The 19910-nt window shown below is 41.9% G+C and overlaps 1 protein-coding gene across 1 annotated transcript; it reads left to right on the top strand.

Annotated features, from left to right (window-relative positions):
- The first annotated feature begins 2619 nt into the window (after positions 1 to 2619).
- Positions 2620 to 19824, top strand: LOC136442150 (complement factor B-like). The gene is made up of 18 exons (XM_066438822.1): positions 2620 to 2874; positions 7099 to 7182; positions 7635 to 7826; positions 8646 to 8837; positions 9141 to 9317; positions 9658 to 9843; positions 10148 to 10486; positions 10894 to 11073; positions 11634 to 11807; positions 12807 to 13069; positions 13248 to 13389; positions 13579 to 13698; positions 14942 to 15154; positions 15280 to 15404; positions 16508 to 16631; positions 16784 to 17047; positions 17855 to 18052; positions 18351 to 19824. Exons 2-18 carry the CDS (start codon positions 7104 to 7106, stop codon positions 18566 to 18568), a joined length of 3186 nt encoding a protein of 1061 aa, XP_066294919.1. The 5' UTR covers positions 2620 to 2874; positions 7099 to 7103; the 3' UTR covers positions 18569 to 19824.
- The last annotated feature ends 86 nt before the right edge of the window (positions 19825 to 19910 follow it).

The following is a 19910-nucleotide window of genomic DNA, read 5'->3' as shown; positions in this document are numbered from 1 at the left end:
CTCATATTTGTTTGTTTGTTTGTTTGTTTGTTTATTTATTATATCATTTGTTTTATTTATTATTTTTTATATTGTGTAGTAATCCCATACAATCTCTGTAAAACTCAGATGTAGGGCAATTTCAACTGATAAGTCTGGTGAGAAGCATGTAACGTTAACATATGAGGCAGTCGAACACAAAATCTCACAAACAAACAAAAACGTACGGTAGTTTCGCAGTTACTGTAGTAACAAACATGTACGGTGCGTACCGCTAAACAAGACAGAAAACGTCACTAGAAGATCCAGAAGGACTTTGAAACATAAGCAGAATTACACAAATCGAACAAAGCAGCTGCAAAATCGCAACAAATATTTCGGAAAACGGATACTTATACTAAATTCAATTTCCAAAGTCAAAGAACAGAAATGAAGAAGCTATTATTCGGTACACCATACTCAACTTGTCTTTTCGCCAATCTTTTTTTTATTCGCACGCTCGCATCAGTTTTGGGGTCCCCGGATGATGTCATCCATATAATCAAATCAACATGAAAAACGCTGCAACGGGCCCAAACTCGTCTCGATCTTGAACCCAGAGGCTTCAACGAAAATCACAAACGTCAGAAACATGAACGTCCTTTGTATTGCACCAGTATCACACGATGGCATCATGAAATTTCCTAAGCAATTATGAAAATCAAGTTGTAATTCGTCAATGAAGGTCAGAGCTCCAGGTAATAACATGCACCAAAAACAGTTACTCATTGACAAACAACTGCATCAAAATCATATCCAGATGCTTGAGGAACTATTTTTCCAGTTTTCTGGCGCAAGTTCTACAGCTGTAATTCATCTGAGTTAATTGATTTGAATTGCATCAAATCATATCTGTCTTTAACAAGTCAACTACAATCCAAATGTCATGAAAATCTATTCATTACTTTTCAAGCCTCCGAAAAAAATAACTACTAGTAGCTTTAAATGCCAAGTGCGAAACTGTGGACACACACCACTACAAACAAACAAACAAACAAACACGCCAACTGATTTCAATACACAGTACCTCCGTATTCATGGTGGTAAAAATAATGATAACTTTATCGTAAATTTACACCCGAGGGCTTAATTGCAATCAGAGCAATCGTACAATAATTATTGTATACAACGTGGCATATCTTTGCCAAATGATATCCAACCACCTGTATACGACTGACAATCATAATGGTTTGTCATTGATTACTGCGCGGCAAGTAGAGTCTTGTGCATGTTGAATGTTATTCTATTTTCTCATATCATCAATCCTGATTTGCATAATTCCTGTTAGATGATGTTCACCTTGTGTTCACTTCCAAATGCCTCAAGTATCAAGTTCCCGTCATTAGGGTAGCGTTTGTTTGTTTGTTTGTTTGTTTGTTTGTTTGTAGTGGCACAGGATAACTCGAGAATGCCTTGATGGATTGTCTTGGTATGTTGGTAGGTTTTGATGAGACCTAAAAACGATTAGATTTTGGACCCCCTAGCGGCTTCTTACGGTACTGCAGCGGAACTTCCTGTTTTGATATCTCGTGTTCTGGACATGCTATGGAACTTATTTTTGAGTGGTAGATAGATCTTTGGACAGAGAGTAAGTGGTGTGGGTTTGGGCCCCCTAGCGGCTTTTTTGGAACTGCAGGAGCAGGTTTTGCGTCTGACTTTGAAAGGGAATAACTCAAGGAGGGCTTGATGGATGGTAATGATTTTTGGTAGGTAGATAGATTGAGTGATGATGTACATGATTAGACACTTCTTATGCAAATCAGTATCTAATTTGCATAATTAATGAGGAAAGTTTATACATCCGCCAAATTCCATGATAGGACTCTGAAACATGTGACATATGTAACTGACGAAGAGAGAAATATTAATTGATATGAACTATGCAAATGAAGACCACATTTGCATAATTAATGAGAAAATACTATTACATGATGGCCTTGATGGATGGTCATAATTTTTGGTATGTGGATAGCTTGTGTGATGCTTAGTATGATTGGACGATAATTTTGCAAATCAGATTCTAATTTGCATAATTAATGAGGCAACTTTAAAAATCCGCTTTGTTCCATGATATGACAATTCAAATTGTAACTGAGGAAGAGAGGACTGTTGATAGATACAAAATATGCAAATGTGGGCCTTATTTGCATACATAATGAGTAACTTCTATTATTCCACACTGGCAAAAGACGGCAATTTCATACATTTAATCCTTTTTTGTGGCATCGGGACGTTATGTGAATGTGAACATCGTTGAATCAAATTATGCTAATAAGGGCCTCCTTTGCATAATTTATGATAAATTTGTTAAGCTCATACTTTGGACATGTTATATTTTAAGACAATCAGTCATAAAGGTTAAAATCATTTGGCGAAGGTATGAGGTCGTGGAACTCTAGTTGGTTATGCAATGAGGTCTTCGTTTGCATAATTGATATCTTGTACACACACACACCAAATCCTTCCTAAATTTAGCGTTGCCAGGTCTCCCCCATGTAAACCCTCGTCCTTTCTTCTGCCAACAAATATCATAAACATCCATTCACACCCCTTTTGGAGTTACTGCATTACGTCCCTGGCGGAAATAACAAGGAAACGGTACAGAGAACGCACGCTTGGCTATCAACGTTGAAAGACGTTTTAGTAAAACTTTTACTTGGAGACTCAGAGGAAGAACATAAAAGCGCTGAGCTGGCAGCTCACGACTTCCGCCCGCTTTCCGACAAGACTGGTGGGCACAGCGCCACAACTGCCATTTCCGCTGGCTGTCCACACAAGTCGACGTGAGTCGCCGCACATTTCCTCAGCGGCACGAAGATCGACCAGTCTTTCTGTAGAAAACAGCGCTGAGACAAGGTAACGTTTTCTGATTTGTTTTGTTCATGTTTTACTTCATACATGAGAATTTGGTCAAGACACACATTAAGGTGTCGGGGTGGCAATATCGAAGGTAAACATTATAGAGCAAAGTGATTTTAGTTCGGGGTAAACACATTTAAAGGGATCAATCAAAGTACACGTTGGGGAGGCGGTATACTTTTGGTAGTGGTCATAGGCTCCCATAATTTTTCGCTTGCTTGAATTAAATTTTTCCATACCTGGCAGTATGTTTTCAATAATCCGAGTAGATAACGTCTGGCTTTCTTGTCTGCCTTGGAGACTGAAGCGAACTGTTGTGATGCAGGACACCTGCCCAGCACAGAATCGGCTGTACCTTGTACTTTGTACTACCGCCCGAGTTTCCCGGGGTCGTGTCCGTGGGGGCGCTGCACAGGGAGACCCGTGTATATCAGCCGTCTCCCGCTTCTTCTCGGTCGTGTGTCAGTGGCCTACTTTCTGAGAAGTTTCCTCCTGTGGTCAGTTACTATGAACCTAAATGTTAGAACCAAAAACGTAATGTGCATACGCGAGAATCTGGGCAGTCGGCTTTGGCTGCTGATTTTTTATTATCATTCAATAGTCAGTTAACCGTCAACAACAGCTAGACACCGTCTTAACCCTTGACCGGCACGGTCCCTCAGCTACAATGTGTTATCATTCATGTCGGAGTTACCAAAATAACTCAAGAACAGCTGGATGGATTAGTGTTGTATTTAGTGTGTTTGTAGGTTGTGACAAAATATGAGATTTTTGGCCCCCCTGGTGGCTTTTATGGTACTGCAGTGGAACATTCGGTTTTGATATCTTGGGGTTTGGATCAGTTGCGCTTTTAATTTTTTGTGGCAGATAGCTTGTGATGTTAGGAAAAAGTGGTGAAGGTTTTAGATAGACTCCCTAGCACAATATTCCAGAACTACAGGGGCGTTTTTGATAAAACAGTTGAAACAGGATAACTGAAGATGGGGTTGACGGATCGTCATGACATTTGGTATGTAGGTAGCTTAAGTGATGATTGATATAAGTCGATGTCAATTATGCAAATCAGGACCTAACTATATCTGCATAATTGCTGAGCAAAGGCTAAACTAACTCATTGGTGAATGATGATGACTTCATATTGGCGACATATTCGAGATATGCAGAAGTGGGCAAGTCATACATGCAAATTTAGTTGGTTTCTAAAGTTGAATAGGTAATATTACTTGACGAAGGTATGGGGTCGTGGAAATCTTTCTCTGCCTTCCTTCTTTCTTGACCTGCGTGACCTCATTATACGGTCTATTCGAACCAACAAAGGTAAAATCGCCAAAAGAACATTAGGCCACAGCAAGTAAATTTTATGGATGACTCCCTCTACAGACTCCTGAAAAAACCTTGCCAAGTTGGCAACTACACTCAAGGCCGTCAGTCTAGTGGTGTCGCTGCTGTACTGGATGGTTACCTCCTTGGTTTCACTTTAACGAATTTCATGCCATCTCACTAGTGTCATTTTAACAAAACTATCAAGGCTACCACACGCCACGTTTCCCAATTTTAGTATTTTCTTGTCATGTTGTGTGTGTGTGTGTGTGTGTGTGTGTGTGTGTGCGTGCGTGCGTGCGTGTGTGCGTGCGTGCGTGCGTGCGTGTGCGTGTGTGCGCGCGCGTGTGTGTGTGTGTGTGTTTAAACAAGGCGAAAGTCTGCGCGCGCCGATGTCATCCAGTTTATGTGCTGGGGTCTCAGCACGGTACCAGGATGTCACTTCGAAAATCACCAGTGAGATGGCAAAATGTTGGCGTAGACTTCGATCGGGGACGGAACAGAAAGGATGGATGGGAGTCGGTTGGTGCCAGGTGTAATGTTACCTTGAATGAAAGGTTTAGTGCAATTTTTCAGGTCTATAGTTCGTGGGAATGTTTTTCTTCTACTTCTTCTCTCCTGTTATTGCTTGGGTCACATTTCCCAGCCGGGACCCGGCCGGGCTGTTTGCGGAAACGAAAAATTAAAATGTATATCAATAGATATGCACAAGCTATGCTCTTGAATAGCTTTTGGTACATTTTGTGCTTTTTGCTGTCTTTCATATAATACTTTTTGTTCCCAAACACTGCCCGGCCGGGCCACGGATTGAAAATGTGACCAAAGCATATCTGTTACGTACACCCATCGACTGATTAGGCATGCATGAATATGCAAAATTATGCATAGCTATGCGTACAAGGATTAGTCCCATGGGGATATTCAATGACTGCTTTCTTACATCCTTGTACTTTCAGGTTGTGATACTAGCCCGTCTGGGTGTATGGTTGTTCAGATATGGGAGTCACGCCAGACTTGAATAAGAACTAATGAAATTTAACTGGAGGGTGTTAATTACAAATAATCAGAAGTTCAGAACAGATGATAACAACAACCATATCGGTATCAAATAAAGACGAGTAAACTGAACTCCCTACCACCATATTGAGTTACGTTCAGATATCCTTCTCTTTCATGGCCGAATTTAACGAGTTCCACGACCCCATACCTTCGCCGACTGATGTTAACCTTTTCGTCAAATTTGCATGAATTCTGTCAGTTGACCATCTTCTCTACCGAAATAGCACAAGTTGTTTTGCACTTAATTGTCTGCATTAACTTTCATTTTTCAACATTATATGTTGGACATTCCATTAAGAAGTGATATTCGTCTTTGACATTTTCCTTACATGTAGGACAAAGTCTCTGACTGGCTGGGACATTTCTGTGTCTACCTTTTTCAATTTGAAGACTGCAGCTCTGTGCTCAGATTCGGAGTTTTGTTGTATTAACTATGAAGGATTTGTTTTGGACTGACAGGAGGCAGTTCTCCATATGAAAGTCGGTTTTTATGTTTCAAGTTTCTTAAAGCTTCATATTGTTTGCCGCCAGCTTGACAGAAACTCGCCTTTAAGGCGCTCCTTGAACATGCATTTCTCCGAAATATTTGGCATCGGCGGTAGGGTTCAACCAAATGTTTGGAGTCCATGTCTGCAAAGTGTATCACGTATATGAACAACCCAGTCTTGTTCTTGTCTAACGGCTTCGTCATACGCCTTTTTACGGCATGCTCATCAATCTTATCCAGCATTTGACCATTTGAGTCTGAGTATCTATGTATAATGGATACATACCCAATTCGCCTCTCACAGCAGCGTTAACAGAACTTCTGGGGACACGAAGAAGTATCTTACAGAAATTTAGTAAAACATATTCGGTGCCACATATTCTAGATCGGAAATCTCGTACGAAATTGAAGGTTGGATCGACCACTGTAAGTTATATTTTGGTTTGCTAAATCACTAGATCGATATATTACAAAGCCCAGGTCATGATGGTCGTGTGATGACCAAATGTTCAAGGACGGACACAAATTAATTTACAGTTAAAATCCGAATACATATTTACTCATATACAAAGGTCCCAAATTAAAATTGCACTTAGAGTAGGTCTACTGGCTGTTTCTACAATTAAGTGTCTGCTTCCCAGTGCGGCTCATGGCGCGCAGTCCATATGGCATATGACGATAGAATTGCTTTGCGGCTAATGTCTCTAAAAAAGTTCTTGGGTACTTTTGCCTTCACTACTTTAAACATTGTACGAAGTCTGCTTTTGTCGAGTGTGATGAGTCCCCTTGATCCTACCTCGAAGCAGGTAAGTGTGGCTGTGGTGCCTGCAGCTCTCAAGTCTGCCGCTAGGGCTGAATAATTGTTTACCTTTCGTTCATGGCTTGCATTCATGTTTTGTTCAAAGGCTACAGTTAGTTCATGTATGTGGATTGTCCTTTGTTCCGGGAGGTAGGTGACTAAGTCCGGTTTCTGAGCTGTAGGAAGTATGTGAGCCGGCACAGTTCCTCCATTGGTAGTGTGTCCTTGGATGTCTGCGTAGACTGTAGCGTTGGTCTGTGGGAGATCAATAGCTTCCAGGATGCTGTCCGTTATGTGCTTTATTATGGCATTGTGTCGGAAGGTGTATCGCCCTTGCTGGAGAGAGACACTGCAGTGGTTCAGGACGTGGTGAAGTGTTTCCCGATTACCACACAGTTTACATCGGTCACTGTTACGTTTTCCCCAGGTGACCAGGTTACAGAATGTGGGTAGGGCGTCGATCGAGTACATGTATGGATATTGAAAACACCACAAACATTATTTTCAACATCATCACATGGAATTTTGCCCAATTTCTCAACTACTTTATTTTCAGGAAAAATGAACGACCGAAGAACTTTGCTGAGGGCAGTCTGTATCCTGACACTTGCTGGACTCAACATACCCCATGTTTCCTCAGGTACGGAATGTGGAATATTTGTTTTGTGACGGCAGCCCAAGTATTGTACTGATCAGTGAAAGAGTTCAAGATGGGCTTCGTACTGTTGTAAAGTGACGTTAATCAGACTTGACAGCATGCTAACAGGACAGGATAATTGTCTGGATTTGGTAGGATGAAAACATGGACTTTAATATCAACCATGAGTCAGGTGGTTGAAATATCCTTCTTAGAACTACATGTTTGGGAATGAGTCTTCAAGTCATCAATAATTATGGGCGCTAGACATTTCTGTCATATGTCTTTTTCTAAGCGCCACCTTTGTTGGCAGGAAGAAAGAAAGAAACAAACAACTGTGTTGAGCCAAAAAAGGAACTTGGCATCAACAAAGCGTACACACTTATAGTTAGTTAGGAGAGTACATGTTGTTTGAGTTAATCTCACAGGTATGATAATGTATCTATATTCACCAGAATGTCCCCAGCCAGGGAAGATCCGTCACGGAACCATACACCACCTGACAGCAGACGGCCCGGCTCTGGAGTCGCTCCCGGAGCTGTACAGCATATTCTACACGTGCCGCCCCGGGCACCGCCTGAGGGGGCCCGAGTTCCGCACATGTCAGGCAGATGGGACCTGGACAGGAGATCAGCCTCAGTGTGTCGGTGAGCTTTGCAACGTGTTCACCATTAAACATGCACGCTACCATGTACTTCTGTCTGCTTGTCATGCTCCAAGAATATCATACAAGCGCTATACAGCTACATGTAACGTTACATTACAATTGAGGTAGGGGTACAGTTACGTCTGAAATACACTTTCCAATAACGCGTAGGCAGAGTAACATGTTTATCTCATGGCAAGAAATATTTTGATTTCGTTCTTCCATCAATGGTCTGTTCATACTGGTGTTGCATTATGTAGGGTAACATTTGTAGGGAACTGATTTGACGACTTATATTTTATTCTGTTGTGTTGCTGAATACAGACATATCTAAATGCATCGCATACAGATCATATTTATGTCTTATTAACACTGCTCGGCCTGAGAACTGCATGATACACCTCGGCATGTGTGGAGGACGATACCTGCGCCTGTACATGAATGGTACCCTGACCCTACCCGCCCAAAACTGGTGAAAACACACGCAATCAAATAGCGGCTGTGATACACGCTTTTCTGAGGATCATTTTTCGGGAGATCTAATATGAGTGCACGTTAGAACGCATCGCCATGTGGCAGCCAAACTCAAGGTCTGGATGTGGCGTTTCCGTATAAAGTGACACTTTAAATCCGCAGGAAATCAGCACAATCTAGTGTAGGTCAGCGGGCTAGAATAGTCAGAGAAACTCCAAATGTGAGTCAATGTGCTTAAGCCACACAGCGGACTACTACTCCAAAAATAATCATCCAATCTCTAAACTCGAATATCACAACATGAAGAGTCCAAGACAATTAACAGTCACGATGTCTGTTCTTACAGCACGAGGATGCCCCAAACCAGAAGCGCCACACCGCGGATTTGTCGGGAAGGTACACGGGCGCAGGAGCCGAAAATTCCCTGTGGGCTCCAGGATCAGGTATTCCTGTGAACCGGGCTTCAATCTGGTGGGAACCAGTGAACTGGAGTGTCTTGATATCTACCAGTGGGACGGGGAAACACCGAAGTGTGAACGTGAGTTATTCATCTCTCTAGCTATATCTTGCGTCATCAGGTTTTATATCTGCAACAACAATACCTTTAACTAGAGGATCCATTATCGAACTTGAACTTCGTTTCCCCAACCCCTACCCCCTACCTACCTATCCACGGCTTCTCGAGTTCAACTGACAGACACACACACAAACGGCACCGGAAACATAACCTTCTTAGCGAAGGTACAAATGGACACAATCAAACAGACTACAGAACGTTTATTGGAGGCATAAAGCTTACTGTATCACCTCTGCAGACTATATTATGTCCACTTTTTTGCAGGCGTGGTCCATTGTCCTGACCCTGGTGTTCCTGCCCACGGCGGCAGAATCGGCCAAGATTTTCAAGTTGGCGCCTCAGTTGACTTTTATTGCCAAGTGGGCTATGTCCTGGAGGGGTCCGCAGTTCGGCAGTGTCAGGACGACCAGACGTGGAGCGGGGCAGTTTCAGTTTGCAGAGGTCAGAGTTATCCGTTTTCAAAATATCTTACTTGGGTATATCAAGTTAAAAGTTAGATAAGTAATTAGTGATGAAAATGTACCGTTACATGTAATGACGGTTCGAGTTCACCGGCAACTATCATTTTAAGTTACTTATCCAGGAACCAGCGAGAGTGCACACGTACTGGTGATGCATCTTTAACCATTGCTAACATGTCATTTACACTGAATTATAGTGTAACGTTACAGTTTCAAAATATACACCTTGGGTCGGATGATTACACGGGTCTTTTTTGTTGTGACAGTGCGGGATTTCACATCCTTTAACGTCAATTGCTTGATATTTTCTGTCCCAACAGCAAATATATTCTGTGACGACCCAGGATGGGTTGACAATGGGAACAGAACAAGTCCGGCGTTGCCAGTTTTTCATGTGGATGATGACGTCACATACAGCTGTCATGATGGCTATGGACTGACAGGATCTGCCAACATCACGTGCCTGCAGAACGGCAGCTGGTCAGATGTCCGCCCGTCCTGCCAGGGTGGGTATTATTACAGACTTTTCAGTGCATATCAGTTGGCAACTCATATATGAGTCACTCACTCTCTCTCATATATGACACGATACGATGAGGTGAAATATCCGGTAATCTACGGCAGCCGAGTAATGAAGTCAATCCCACCCACACGTGGTTTCCAAGGGCTTAAATTGAAAGTTTATGGGACTCAGGATTGTTAAAGCTATGCTTCCGAAATCTAGTACATTAATAATAGCTACTTTATCTACTTATATTATGAATTGGAATGTTCCACCTGTTAAGTCAAACTTGTCATGTTCCTCCTCAGAGGTGCTGTGTGAGGGACCAGAAGCCCCTCTCAACGGAGAAGTCCACACCCTTCAGACCCAGAACAACCCCGCCAGTCTGCACAACGTCACAGCCAATCAGACGGACACTGGGAACAGCAGTGTCCCACTGGCTGTAGTGAGTGTGACCACAACAGAAGAGCCGCTGTTTGAGAACTTCAGCACACCTGACACCAACATCACATCAGTAGAGAGGATCCTGTTCAGAGTTGGTTCAACTGTCAAGTACAGTTGTGCCTACGGGTTTGAACTGTCTGGTCCACGTCAGCGAACATGTCAGCACAACAGCGGGTGGTCTGGGGTTCAACCCACTTGTGAAGGTATGGGAAACACAGTTGTCATATGTTGAACCAGTCCATTCCCAACATACAATTGTAGATACGTGTACCATGGAAAGGGGTTCTACTTTGGTAGAAACCTGAAATGTCTACCAGAACTTTCCTTAACTTCATTAGATTTGCCATCCTGCTCACCTGACCAAACTTCCCCACGGTACAGTCTCAGGATTGTTGAACTCGACTCTACTGGGCAATGCACTCTGGGTATTTGTATACAAATCGTCATGAGCCTGGGTTTACAGTTGTTTTTTCTATCTGCAAGATAGGATAAACACTGGAGTTGCAGTCAGCAATTTGGGGTTTGGAATTTCTTTCTCAAGAATACAACATGGATAGAAAAATGACGTCACCAAGCTCTGCTGAATTTGATAAAATTTTCATCATTTCAGAGGTTATTTGTAGTGATCCTGGCAGCCCTGAGAATGGCAGGAAAGTTGGCGGTTCCTACCGGTATGGTGACAAGGTGCAGTTCAGATGTCAGACGGGGTACACCCTGCACGGGTCTGCTGAGCGCTGGTGCGCCGCGGGAGGCCGCTGGAACGGGACGCTCACCACCTGTGATGATGCCAGTGAGTCTGTCTGTATCACAAGTCAGAGGATTTCAATGACTGAAAATTACTATAATATGTGGGGCTTAGGCACCCTTCCATCTCGGGAGACGATGGCAGTGCTCGGGAGATTGTAATGGTTGTGGCCAGCGTAGAAAGTGGGTATATGGCCAGAAATATTTGATCACCATCTTACTCAGTCATACTATCCACCATTACCAAGTATTCTCATATCTGGAACCCCAACACTTATCCGAGCGTACGAATAAAGTTTGGCCCAAAAAAAGTTGCCTTCATTATTTTATGAAATCTACGTGGTCAGGAAGGATGAACAAAACTTAACACACAGAGTATGGTATACAGGATAATACATTAATTTAATAGATTCTTCATTTTTATTTTTTCGCTTCTTCTCATTTGACTTTGCCATTGACTTTGGTGACATGAATTTGTGAGTGTAGATGAGGTTGACGGGTCATGCCGCAACACTATCGCTCTTCTTATGTCTTTAGCCGGCAAGGAAGTTACGGAGACTGAACATAAGGCACTGAACTAATGCGACATGTGCTTACTCATGACAGAATCCTACTGCATCAACCCTGGAGTCCCTATAAATGGAGTGAAGGAAGGAACCAGCTATAACAAGGGGGATGTGGTCAAGTTCAGATGTAAACCTGGATATGATCTGGTTGGATCAGAAGAAAGGGAGTGTCTGCGCTCTGGCTTTTGGTCTGGAGAACAGCCAACATGTGAAGGTAAGGCCAGATGAGGGTAGGATATACACTCTCCAGGCTCATTGGTGACATCATGTCTCCTTACTAGCTAACAGCGCTCGTGCATCTTGGTAAACAGGCGTAATCACCTCCATAACGGACGTATTACTCTGCCTGTGTTCCGCTTACTTTGGCGAGCAAAGGTGGTGCATACAAAATGTACTTAGGCCCCCTAGCAACCTGTTCGGATGAGGATGGTGACGAGCAACCCGTTTTGGAAATGCACTCATTGGTGTTGTTTGTCAAAAAGTTTGGAAGAGAATATTTCTCAAGAAAGCGCCAATGGATTTACATTTGGATGTACCCAGTTAGATGCAAATTTAGTATATTCTAGACGTAAATGATGGCAATTTCATGCTTGTGACCGATACAAGTTAGTGAAAGGTATGCATGCATCATGTAGATGAGGCCATAATTTGCATAGCTAATGAGGACATGTTGAAATAGCGTTATACCAAACTTTGGCATAACGCTTGTTTTGTTATATCTCTTACTTTGTTTAGTACATATGTTGTAAGTGTGAAAGTCCTATCCTTTAACTTTTTAAGGGTAGAGCTGTCATAAAATTAGGGCCTAGTTTGCATAACTAACTAATATGACAAAACAAGAAACTTAAAAAACATAATTTACGGAGGTTTGTGACCTTCAAACCTTTGTTTTGAGTCACAATCAGGTCCGAAGGATGCCTTGTTCTTTCCTCAGCAACAGCAGAACTACAAATCTCATCTGAATCACCCTTTGCCTATAGACCAATTCTGTCCATCACAGTTTATATAATAGCAGTTCAACCAATTAGGGCATGGAAATTCGCAGTTTGACTAATAATAGCCCGACTGCATGTCCTTCTAATATTTGCTTTTCTACGTATTGACGGAGGTGGACGGGGATATGGGATCGGTCTATTGCATTTGTTATCATTGTATGCTTTATGGAAGTAACTTCACAGCACGTTTTCGTTTCATCATCCCCCCTGAAATGCAGATCCGAATTCCTTTGATTCCGTTGGAGACATCTTACCAAGGCTCAGTCAAGTGTGGGACGGATTACAGCTTACTACGTCCTCCAACAACAAGTCCAAGCACATTTTGGACCGGTTCAGGACGTCCAACGCGACCCGTGGCAGGGTGCTTGACCTCGGTTTTGCTGGCGGACTGGACCTGTACTTCCTGTTTGACGCGTCTGGCAGTGTCGGGTCTGACAACTTCAAGATTGGGTTGAACTTTGCCACGGCACTAGTCAAGAAGGTAATAACATTTTTTTCAACCTTTAAACAAGAAAGATGAGAAAACAGACACAGCTACAAACTTTAAGATATTTGACCGACCAATTCTAAACCACAAACAGTTTCACTCAAGTCGTTACGTCTTCTGATGGATTATCGCTATCAAAGCAGACCTTTTTGATTCCTTACATTTCCTTCAGGTGGGAGTGTCTGCTGAGCCAGGCGGTACACGGGTCGGGGCCTTCAGTTTTGCATCAGACGTCACACCGCACTTCCGTCCTCATGACCCGCTGGTAACCACCGAGCAAGTTGTGGACGCCATGCAGCAGATTCAGTATACAAGTAAGACATCCAAGAGACAACAATATATTGCATTGCTGATAGTTGTACAATGTAGTTTCAATGTGCCACACGTTGCATGTCAGCTGTAGCAGTGCATGTGTCAGATTTTCTGCCAATAGTTACTAACTAAAGATGAGTTAACCTGGCGTTCGTAGATTATGACACCATGAACATTTTGATCCGTTTCAGAGGGAGGTACAGCAACACGACTGGCACTCAAGTTCTTGCGAGAAAGTGTCATTCCGGAGGCGGTTGCAGAGTTAGACCGACCGGATGAGTCTAAGAAAGCACTGTTCCTCATCACAGATGGTAGAAATGATATACTTATGTCACACATGCATACTACTATCATCACACCCTCTAGAACCTTTGACTAATTGATTAACAGCATTACATTATAATTTCTATGATGAATCATAACGTCCATCCTTAAAGGGTAGAAGACACCAATGACATCAACATTAAGCATTTCCTGAAATTACATAAAACAAAATACTATTGTTTAATAACATAGAAATTTTCACAACATATTCACACTTTGGATGTTATTGAACATCGAACCATGAAAACATCATACCTCCAGCTTTTGATTCTTCCCACCAGGTAATTACATTAATCAGTGACTTACCTGCTCATGACGTCACGATAACATGGCAGCCGATTTGGAACTTTGCACAACGGCTCGGAAATAACGTTATTTTAACAAGAAAACGAAATAGATATTGTTATGTCATTTAATTAAATGTTATCACGATAATCAAGCACTGTTTGCTCATTAAATAATGTTTTTCGCAAGCCGTTGTGTAAGGTTCCGAACCGGCTGCCGTGTTCATTGTGACGTCATGAGCAGGTATAAGCCACTGATTAATGTAATCACCTGGTGAAAAGATCAGATAAGAATAACTAGCCGGATCCATGGAAGTATGGTTTCTGATGGTTCAATGTTAGATAACATCAGAAGGGTGTGTATTTGTTTTAAACGTTTATATTCCTTCAATGATGCTATTCCTATTTCAGATAATAAGAAAATGTTGTCTTTTTGTGTCTTATGCCCTTTAAATGACGATGTCATAAATACGTAACAACCCCTAAAGACCGTCAACTCCTAATACCGAGAGTACAGACACAATGGGTTCAGAAAGAAGCGCATCGGTTGGGATCAAGCCCTCCTGTCCTGATGATGCAGAAAATGGACTGTTAATCATTACACCACAGTATATTCAGTCGATTTTTAAACCGAGGACAATTTTCTTATGTCCTCCAGTCTGACTAACATACACTGGTTTTTAGAACTTCAGTTACAACATTAATGACTTATCCTCTAGTGCTAGTATTTTTTATGCATGTGCTTGTATATGTGTGTTTGTATGTATTGTGTATGTGTATGCTCTCCCTCCCTCTCTCCCTCTGTATGTGGGCACTTGTGTATATTTGTTTGTTTCTGTGTGTGTGTGTGGGGGGGTGTCTGTGTGTGTAGATCATTATAAAAAGAATGAAACCTTCTTTGTGGAGATTATGATAAAAAGTAATAACTATTACATGATGAATTCAGGAAAGTCAAACACCGGCGGAGATCCAAGCGAAGAAGCAAGGAAACTCAGAGAGGAGCTGGGATTAGAAATCTACACCATCGGTATCAGCAATGATGTGAGCAAGACGGAGCTAGCCTCTGTTGCATCCAGCCCCAAGAGGGAGCACATGTTCACCCTGAAGGACTACTTTCGTCTTGAGTGGCTGATAGATGCTTTGACCAATCATTCTGTTGGTGAGCATAATTTGGTGACATTGATAATCAAGTGATGATGCATTCACTACAATTATGACGCCATTTTAGCAAAACACTTCATTCAACTTTGTTCTAAGATTTATGAAAAACTGCTCACTCTTCAGACTATTCCAAGTGCGGACAAGCTGGCAACACTAAGCCAGATTCCAGGGCCCGAATCGTTGGTGGCCAGGATGCAAATGAAGGTGCCTGGCCATGGCAAGCAGCGCTTTACTTCAGGAGAGGAAGTGTAAGTACAGGAATGTCACACTGTCCAGTGGCATGTTAATGATTGCCTAGGATTTTCTTGACCCCTCAAAAATGTCCCAGGTGAGATAAAAGCCAAATTATATTCTACAAAGTCATGTTCCTACAGTGTAGGCAATGTTATGATCACATGATCAACTGCTGTATTCATATTTGTGTCATAGCTGGGCCAAGAAAACGTTACATACGGGTGTTCCGCATTGTGTGATAATTTACCGTACATAACAGCAAAACTGCACAACTGTGCTGTGAGTCACATTCAATTCCTTCATAATGTTTACAAGTTATAACAAGTTTTCAAGACTTAACGATTATCTAATCAGATGCCGGTGGCCATCGCAGCCACATCCTCATCAGAAATAATTCCTCAAGAAAAAGACATCATTGTGTTTTCCGAAACAGGAAGGTTTAGACATGCAGACATGTACATTTAGGCACAAAGGGGTTGCAGATTGAGAAAGATGGTTCCAAATACATGTACAACATGCAAGTTAAAATCTGTATTTAACGAGACAAAATCATACATTCCTGGCACAACATACTGTTACCAACATACTGTATTCTAGAGCGTCAGCATGTACATTATTCTATAGATTATCTTTACTGTTAGTCATAGATAGATTAGTTATCGTAAGTTGCCATATATTGTACCAGTTACAATTGTCGCGCAATGAAGTTCTTCTTCAAAGTTACAATGTAACGTTACTATCCTTAACAAATGTCATGAAATAGATGTTCGATTGTTCTAGTATAAATGCATGTATCTGTATCTATATAGCCGGACTAACGGCCATTCGGCGTAACACACCAGCTTCGCAAGCACGCGGCGCGGCATCAGCTAGTTATATTACACTGAACGACCTGTCACGTCTAACATTCGCATATCTAACTGCATGCGTTGTCTATTGAGGATGCTTCCACGGTACTTGGTAGCAATCAGTTCCACTCTACGATCGTTCTAGGAAAATACACATCAATCCTAGGTTGATAAGTCTGATACTTAAAGGCATGGCTATTTCTTGACCTTTTCTGAAAGCTGATTATTATTTTCATCTCAACCTCATACTTGATTGTTTCCATTGCCAGCGCGAGTTATTTCTGTGCGGCGGGTCGCTGATAGCAGCTGACTGGGTGCTGACCGCTGCACACTGCTTCTTCAACCCGATAACAGGGCTACGACTGGACGACACGAAAATCAGCGTCAAATTAGGTACGGAACAAAGGACAGCAATAAACTGAGATTTCTAAATGGCATTATAGAAATAAACACAAAAGTTTGGTTCAGATTTAAAGATTTAAACTGATTTGGGCCCATTTTGATTAGATGTGACTATCTTCACAATCTAACATTGTAACTTACAGGTGTGACGAATCTGGACACAGATGAATTCAAACCCAAAGTACAGTACTGGGGAGAGAATGAGGTCACCACGTATGTACACCAGGACTACAGGCAGCCGGACACTGGGATCTATGACAACGACATCGCGTTGGTGCATCTGGTGTCCCGTAGAGCTACGCTGGACCCGTATGTCCGCACGGTGTGTCTGCCCTGCTCATGTGCCTGTACCGGGGCAGGCTGCCTCCTCAACAGTCAGAATAATGAAGAAAACTGTGTGACCGAAGGTAAATAGCACAGCTCTGGGGTTTTCACAGTTGTCTTTTCCCCCAATACTTTTAACTACTAAATGGCAGTTACATTCCAACTTCGACATTTCCAACTTACCATCATAATTCATAACTGGGTCTTAAAGGCACCCAGAGCATTTTATGAGGCTTGAAAACTGGAAATATTCTAGTTGCTGTAAGCTTTATGAAAAATTGACATTTAATGCCACTGTTTACCACATTTGCGTGCAGATTTCTTATCAAAAGTGGCACAAAAATAAGCTACATGGTGATCTTTTAGTTTCGCGCGCCTAGTGTGAATAGACCGATACCATAGCTATAGCCCCGCCCAACTCCGTCAAAACGTAGAAATGCAAAATTAAAACATAAAAATGCAAATATTTGACGGACATGCAGTCACTCTCTCATTGGTCGAATCGCTAATTGTGATGGACAGTCAGGATCAGTCTATTAGGGCTTGGATTTTCTATCAGTTCTCACTTCACAAGGACATCGAATCTTTGCTCTTTTAATACCGATATGTAATGGTATAGTATTATTGAAACTTACTATGTGTAGGAATGTCTAGAAATTGGAGTTTTTTAATCGAAGTTTCAAGCCTCATAAAATGCTCCGGATGCCTTTAAATAGAGCAGTCTGGCTTTTCTGCTTTCTTGTTATTTATACTTATTAGACTTATACTACTAACGTTAACATTCTTTGATTTCTGTAACTGCAGAATGTTTGAACATTCACTGGATATCAATAGTATATTCTTGCAATATAGAATATAATGATAACCATCATTCCTCTGCCGCACATCAGGGACAGAGTTGTTCAAGCGCTGTAAGTACGGAGTCGTGACAGGATGGGGGCACACCAAACAACAGGACAATAACCGCTTCAGGACGAAGGTGTCCTCTCAACTACAGCAGGTGGAAGTGAAGCTGCGGAAAGATGAAGAATGTACCCAAAACCTCCGCTTATCAGCCAACCACTACACAAGCAATATGTTCTGTGCAGGTATGAATTACTCGCAGTGTCCTGGAATCCCATCACCGTACATTGAAATCATGCATGTAGGTTCACAATTGGAAATTGGAGACTACAGGGCGGGATGGGTGTGGCTGGGTTCACCGGCTGTCACGCCCCTGGAGATCTGCTGAGATTACGATAACAACTTTTACATATATAAGTATAAGAAATTGTAAACTGGTATGCAGGACCTTAAGTCAACAGTTTCTTGTGTAATTTTTCATGGGAAGGCTACTGATTGTACTAAGATGTTAGAGTACAAATGTTTCCACGTTGTTGTGTTTAGGAGACCCTGAGGCCCAGCAGGACGCCTGTAAGGGTGACTCTGGGGGTCCCTTCATGTGTGAAGTGGAGAGGGACGACAAGACCAGGTGCTGGGTACAGCTGGGAATAGTTTCCTGGGGAGACGGCTGCGCAGCTGAAGGACGTTACGGTTACTACACACATCTACCCAAACTCATGCCATGGGTGAAGGACACTATAGCAAGGCATGGATTCAACTAAACACAATGGGAAAGGTTGAGGTAGAACACATTTTCAGACTGTCCTGGTTTCCGTAAAAAAAATCACGTCGATGATCATCCTGGTGGTGACTTTTATTACCCTTTGCGTCATCATCAAACCCCAGATTGGCCAAGTTTTTCAGCCTCTGTTGGATATGACAAAAAATTAAGTTATAAATAATTGTCTTGGCTGTAGTTGGCCCCATTCAAATTGAATCTGTTTCCCGATCTTTCACAGAAAATGAAAACTATATCTGAGAGAAAACTGGCTAACAGACCCGAGATGAAATCAGAAGACACATGTCTGGTTTGAACCATTACAGCCACACAGTGACCGTATGATTGCTATTACAGCAAGAAATTTAATGAATATGACGGAAGCAAAATAGCAAGTTGATAGTATTTTAGATTATCATACGTTTATCTTTATTTTCATATTGTGATGGCAGAATCTGTGCGGAGAGAAGTTGTTGTATGAAGCTTAAGATTGTAACGGCAATATTGACCCACCACTGAGCCTTTTTTATGAAGGCATTAACTGTTTCACGTAATGCTTCTTGAAGGTACATTACCACGTACTAGTGAACACATTGCTGTGAATTTTTCGTACAAGAAAACCTTTATTTTAGTGTTCTTGAGGGACAAAAACCTGCATCATTCCTGGTAGTAAAATAACTGCCAATGCTCAGAGGATTCCCATCTATTGATGATATCAACTTGCAATAGAGGAATTGAGGACCCGTCTTAAAACTTTATAATTCATGCATCAGAACTGTTTCATGCATTGGTTGATCTTAAAAATCACTTTTGCAATGTGTTTCTGAATACTTGTCAACGTATGGCTTCAGCAACTTCATTTTCCACTTGCTTTGTGTCATATATTGACCTCGATCTCTGGTAACCGATCCTTAGGATTTGAGAACAGTGCCCTTAGAAAAACGGGACAATGTACAGAAATGTAGGGCTGACTTTGAAAAGAATGTAAAAAAACAACAACTATGTGGATAATTGTTCATCAATTTTCAGCCTTAGTAGCTTAATTCTTCTGCTGCTTTGAGGTGAAAATTAACCTAGATCTTCAGCAATTATCCTATAGAAAAATAAAGGTGTCCTATTCCCTTCATGCATGACACATTGTTCGGTATTTAGGGTGAGGGGAATTATCAGTTAATGGTTCATTTTTCCTAAATCTGTGATGAAATTGTACAAAATGTGCTTGATTTTAGATCAATAAAAATGTAGTCTCTCAGAAAATAAGACCCGGTTCTGAGTCCCATTTTAACAAGAGATACACCAGGGCAGCTACATTATGTGTTGTCACTGACTTGACAGACCTCAGTTCT

This window comes from Branchiostoma lanceolatum, chromosome 9, assembly GCF_035083965.1.
Source record: "Branchiostoma lanceolatum isolate klBraLanc5 chromosome 9, klBraLanc5.hap2, whole genome shotgun sequence".
NCBI classification, from domain to species: Eukaryota; Metazoa; Chordata; class Leptocardii; order Amphioxiformes; family Branchiostomatidae; genus Branchiostoma; species Branchiostoma lanceolatum.
This window is presented reverse-complemented; position numbering and strand designations above follow the sequence as displayed.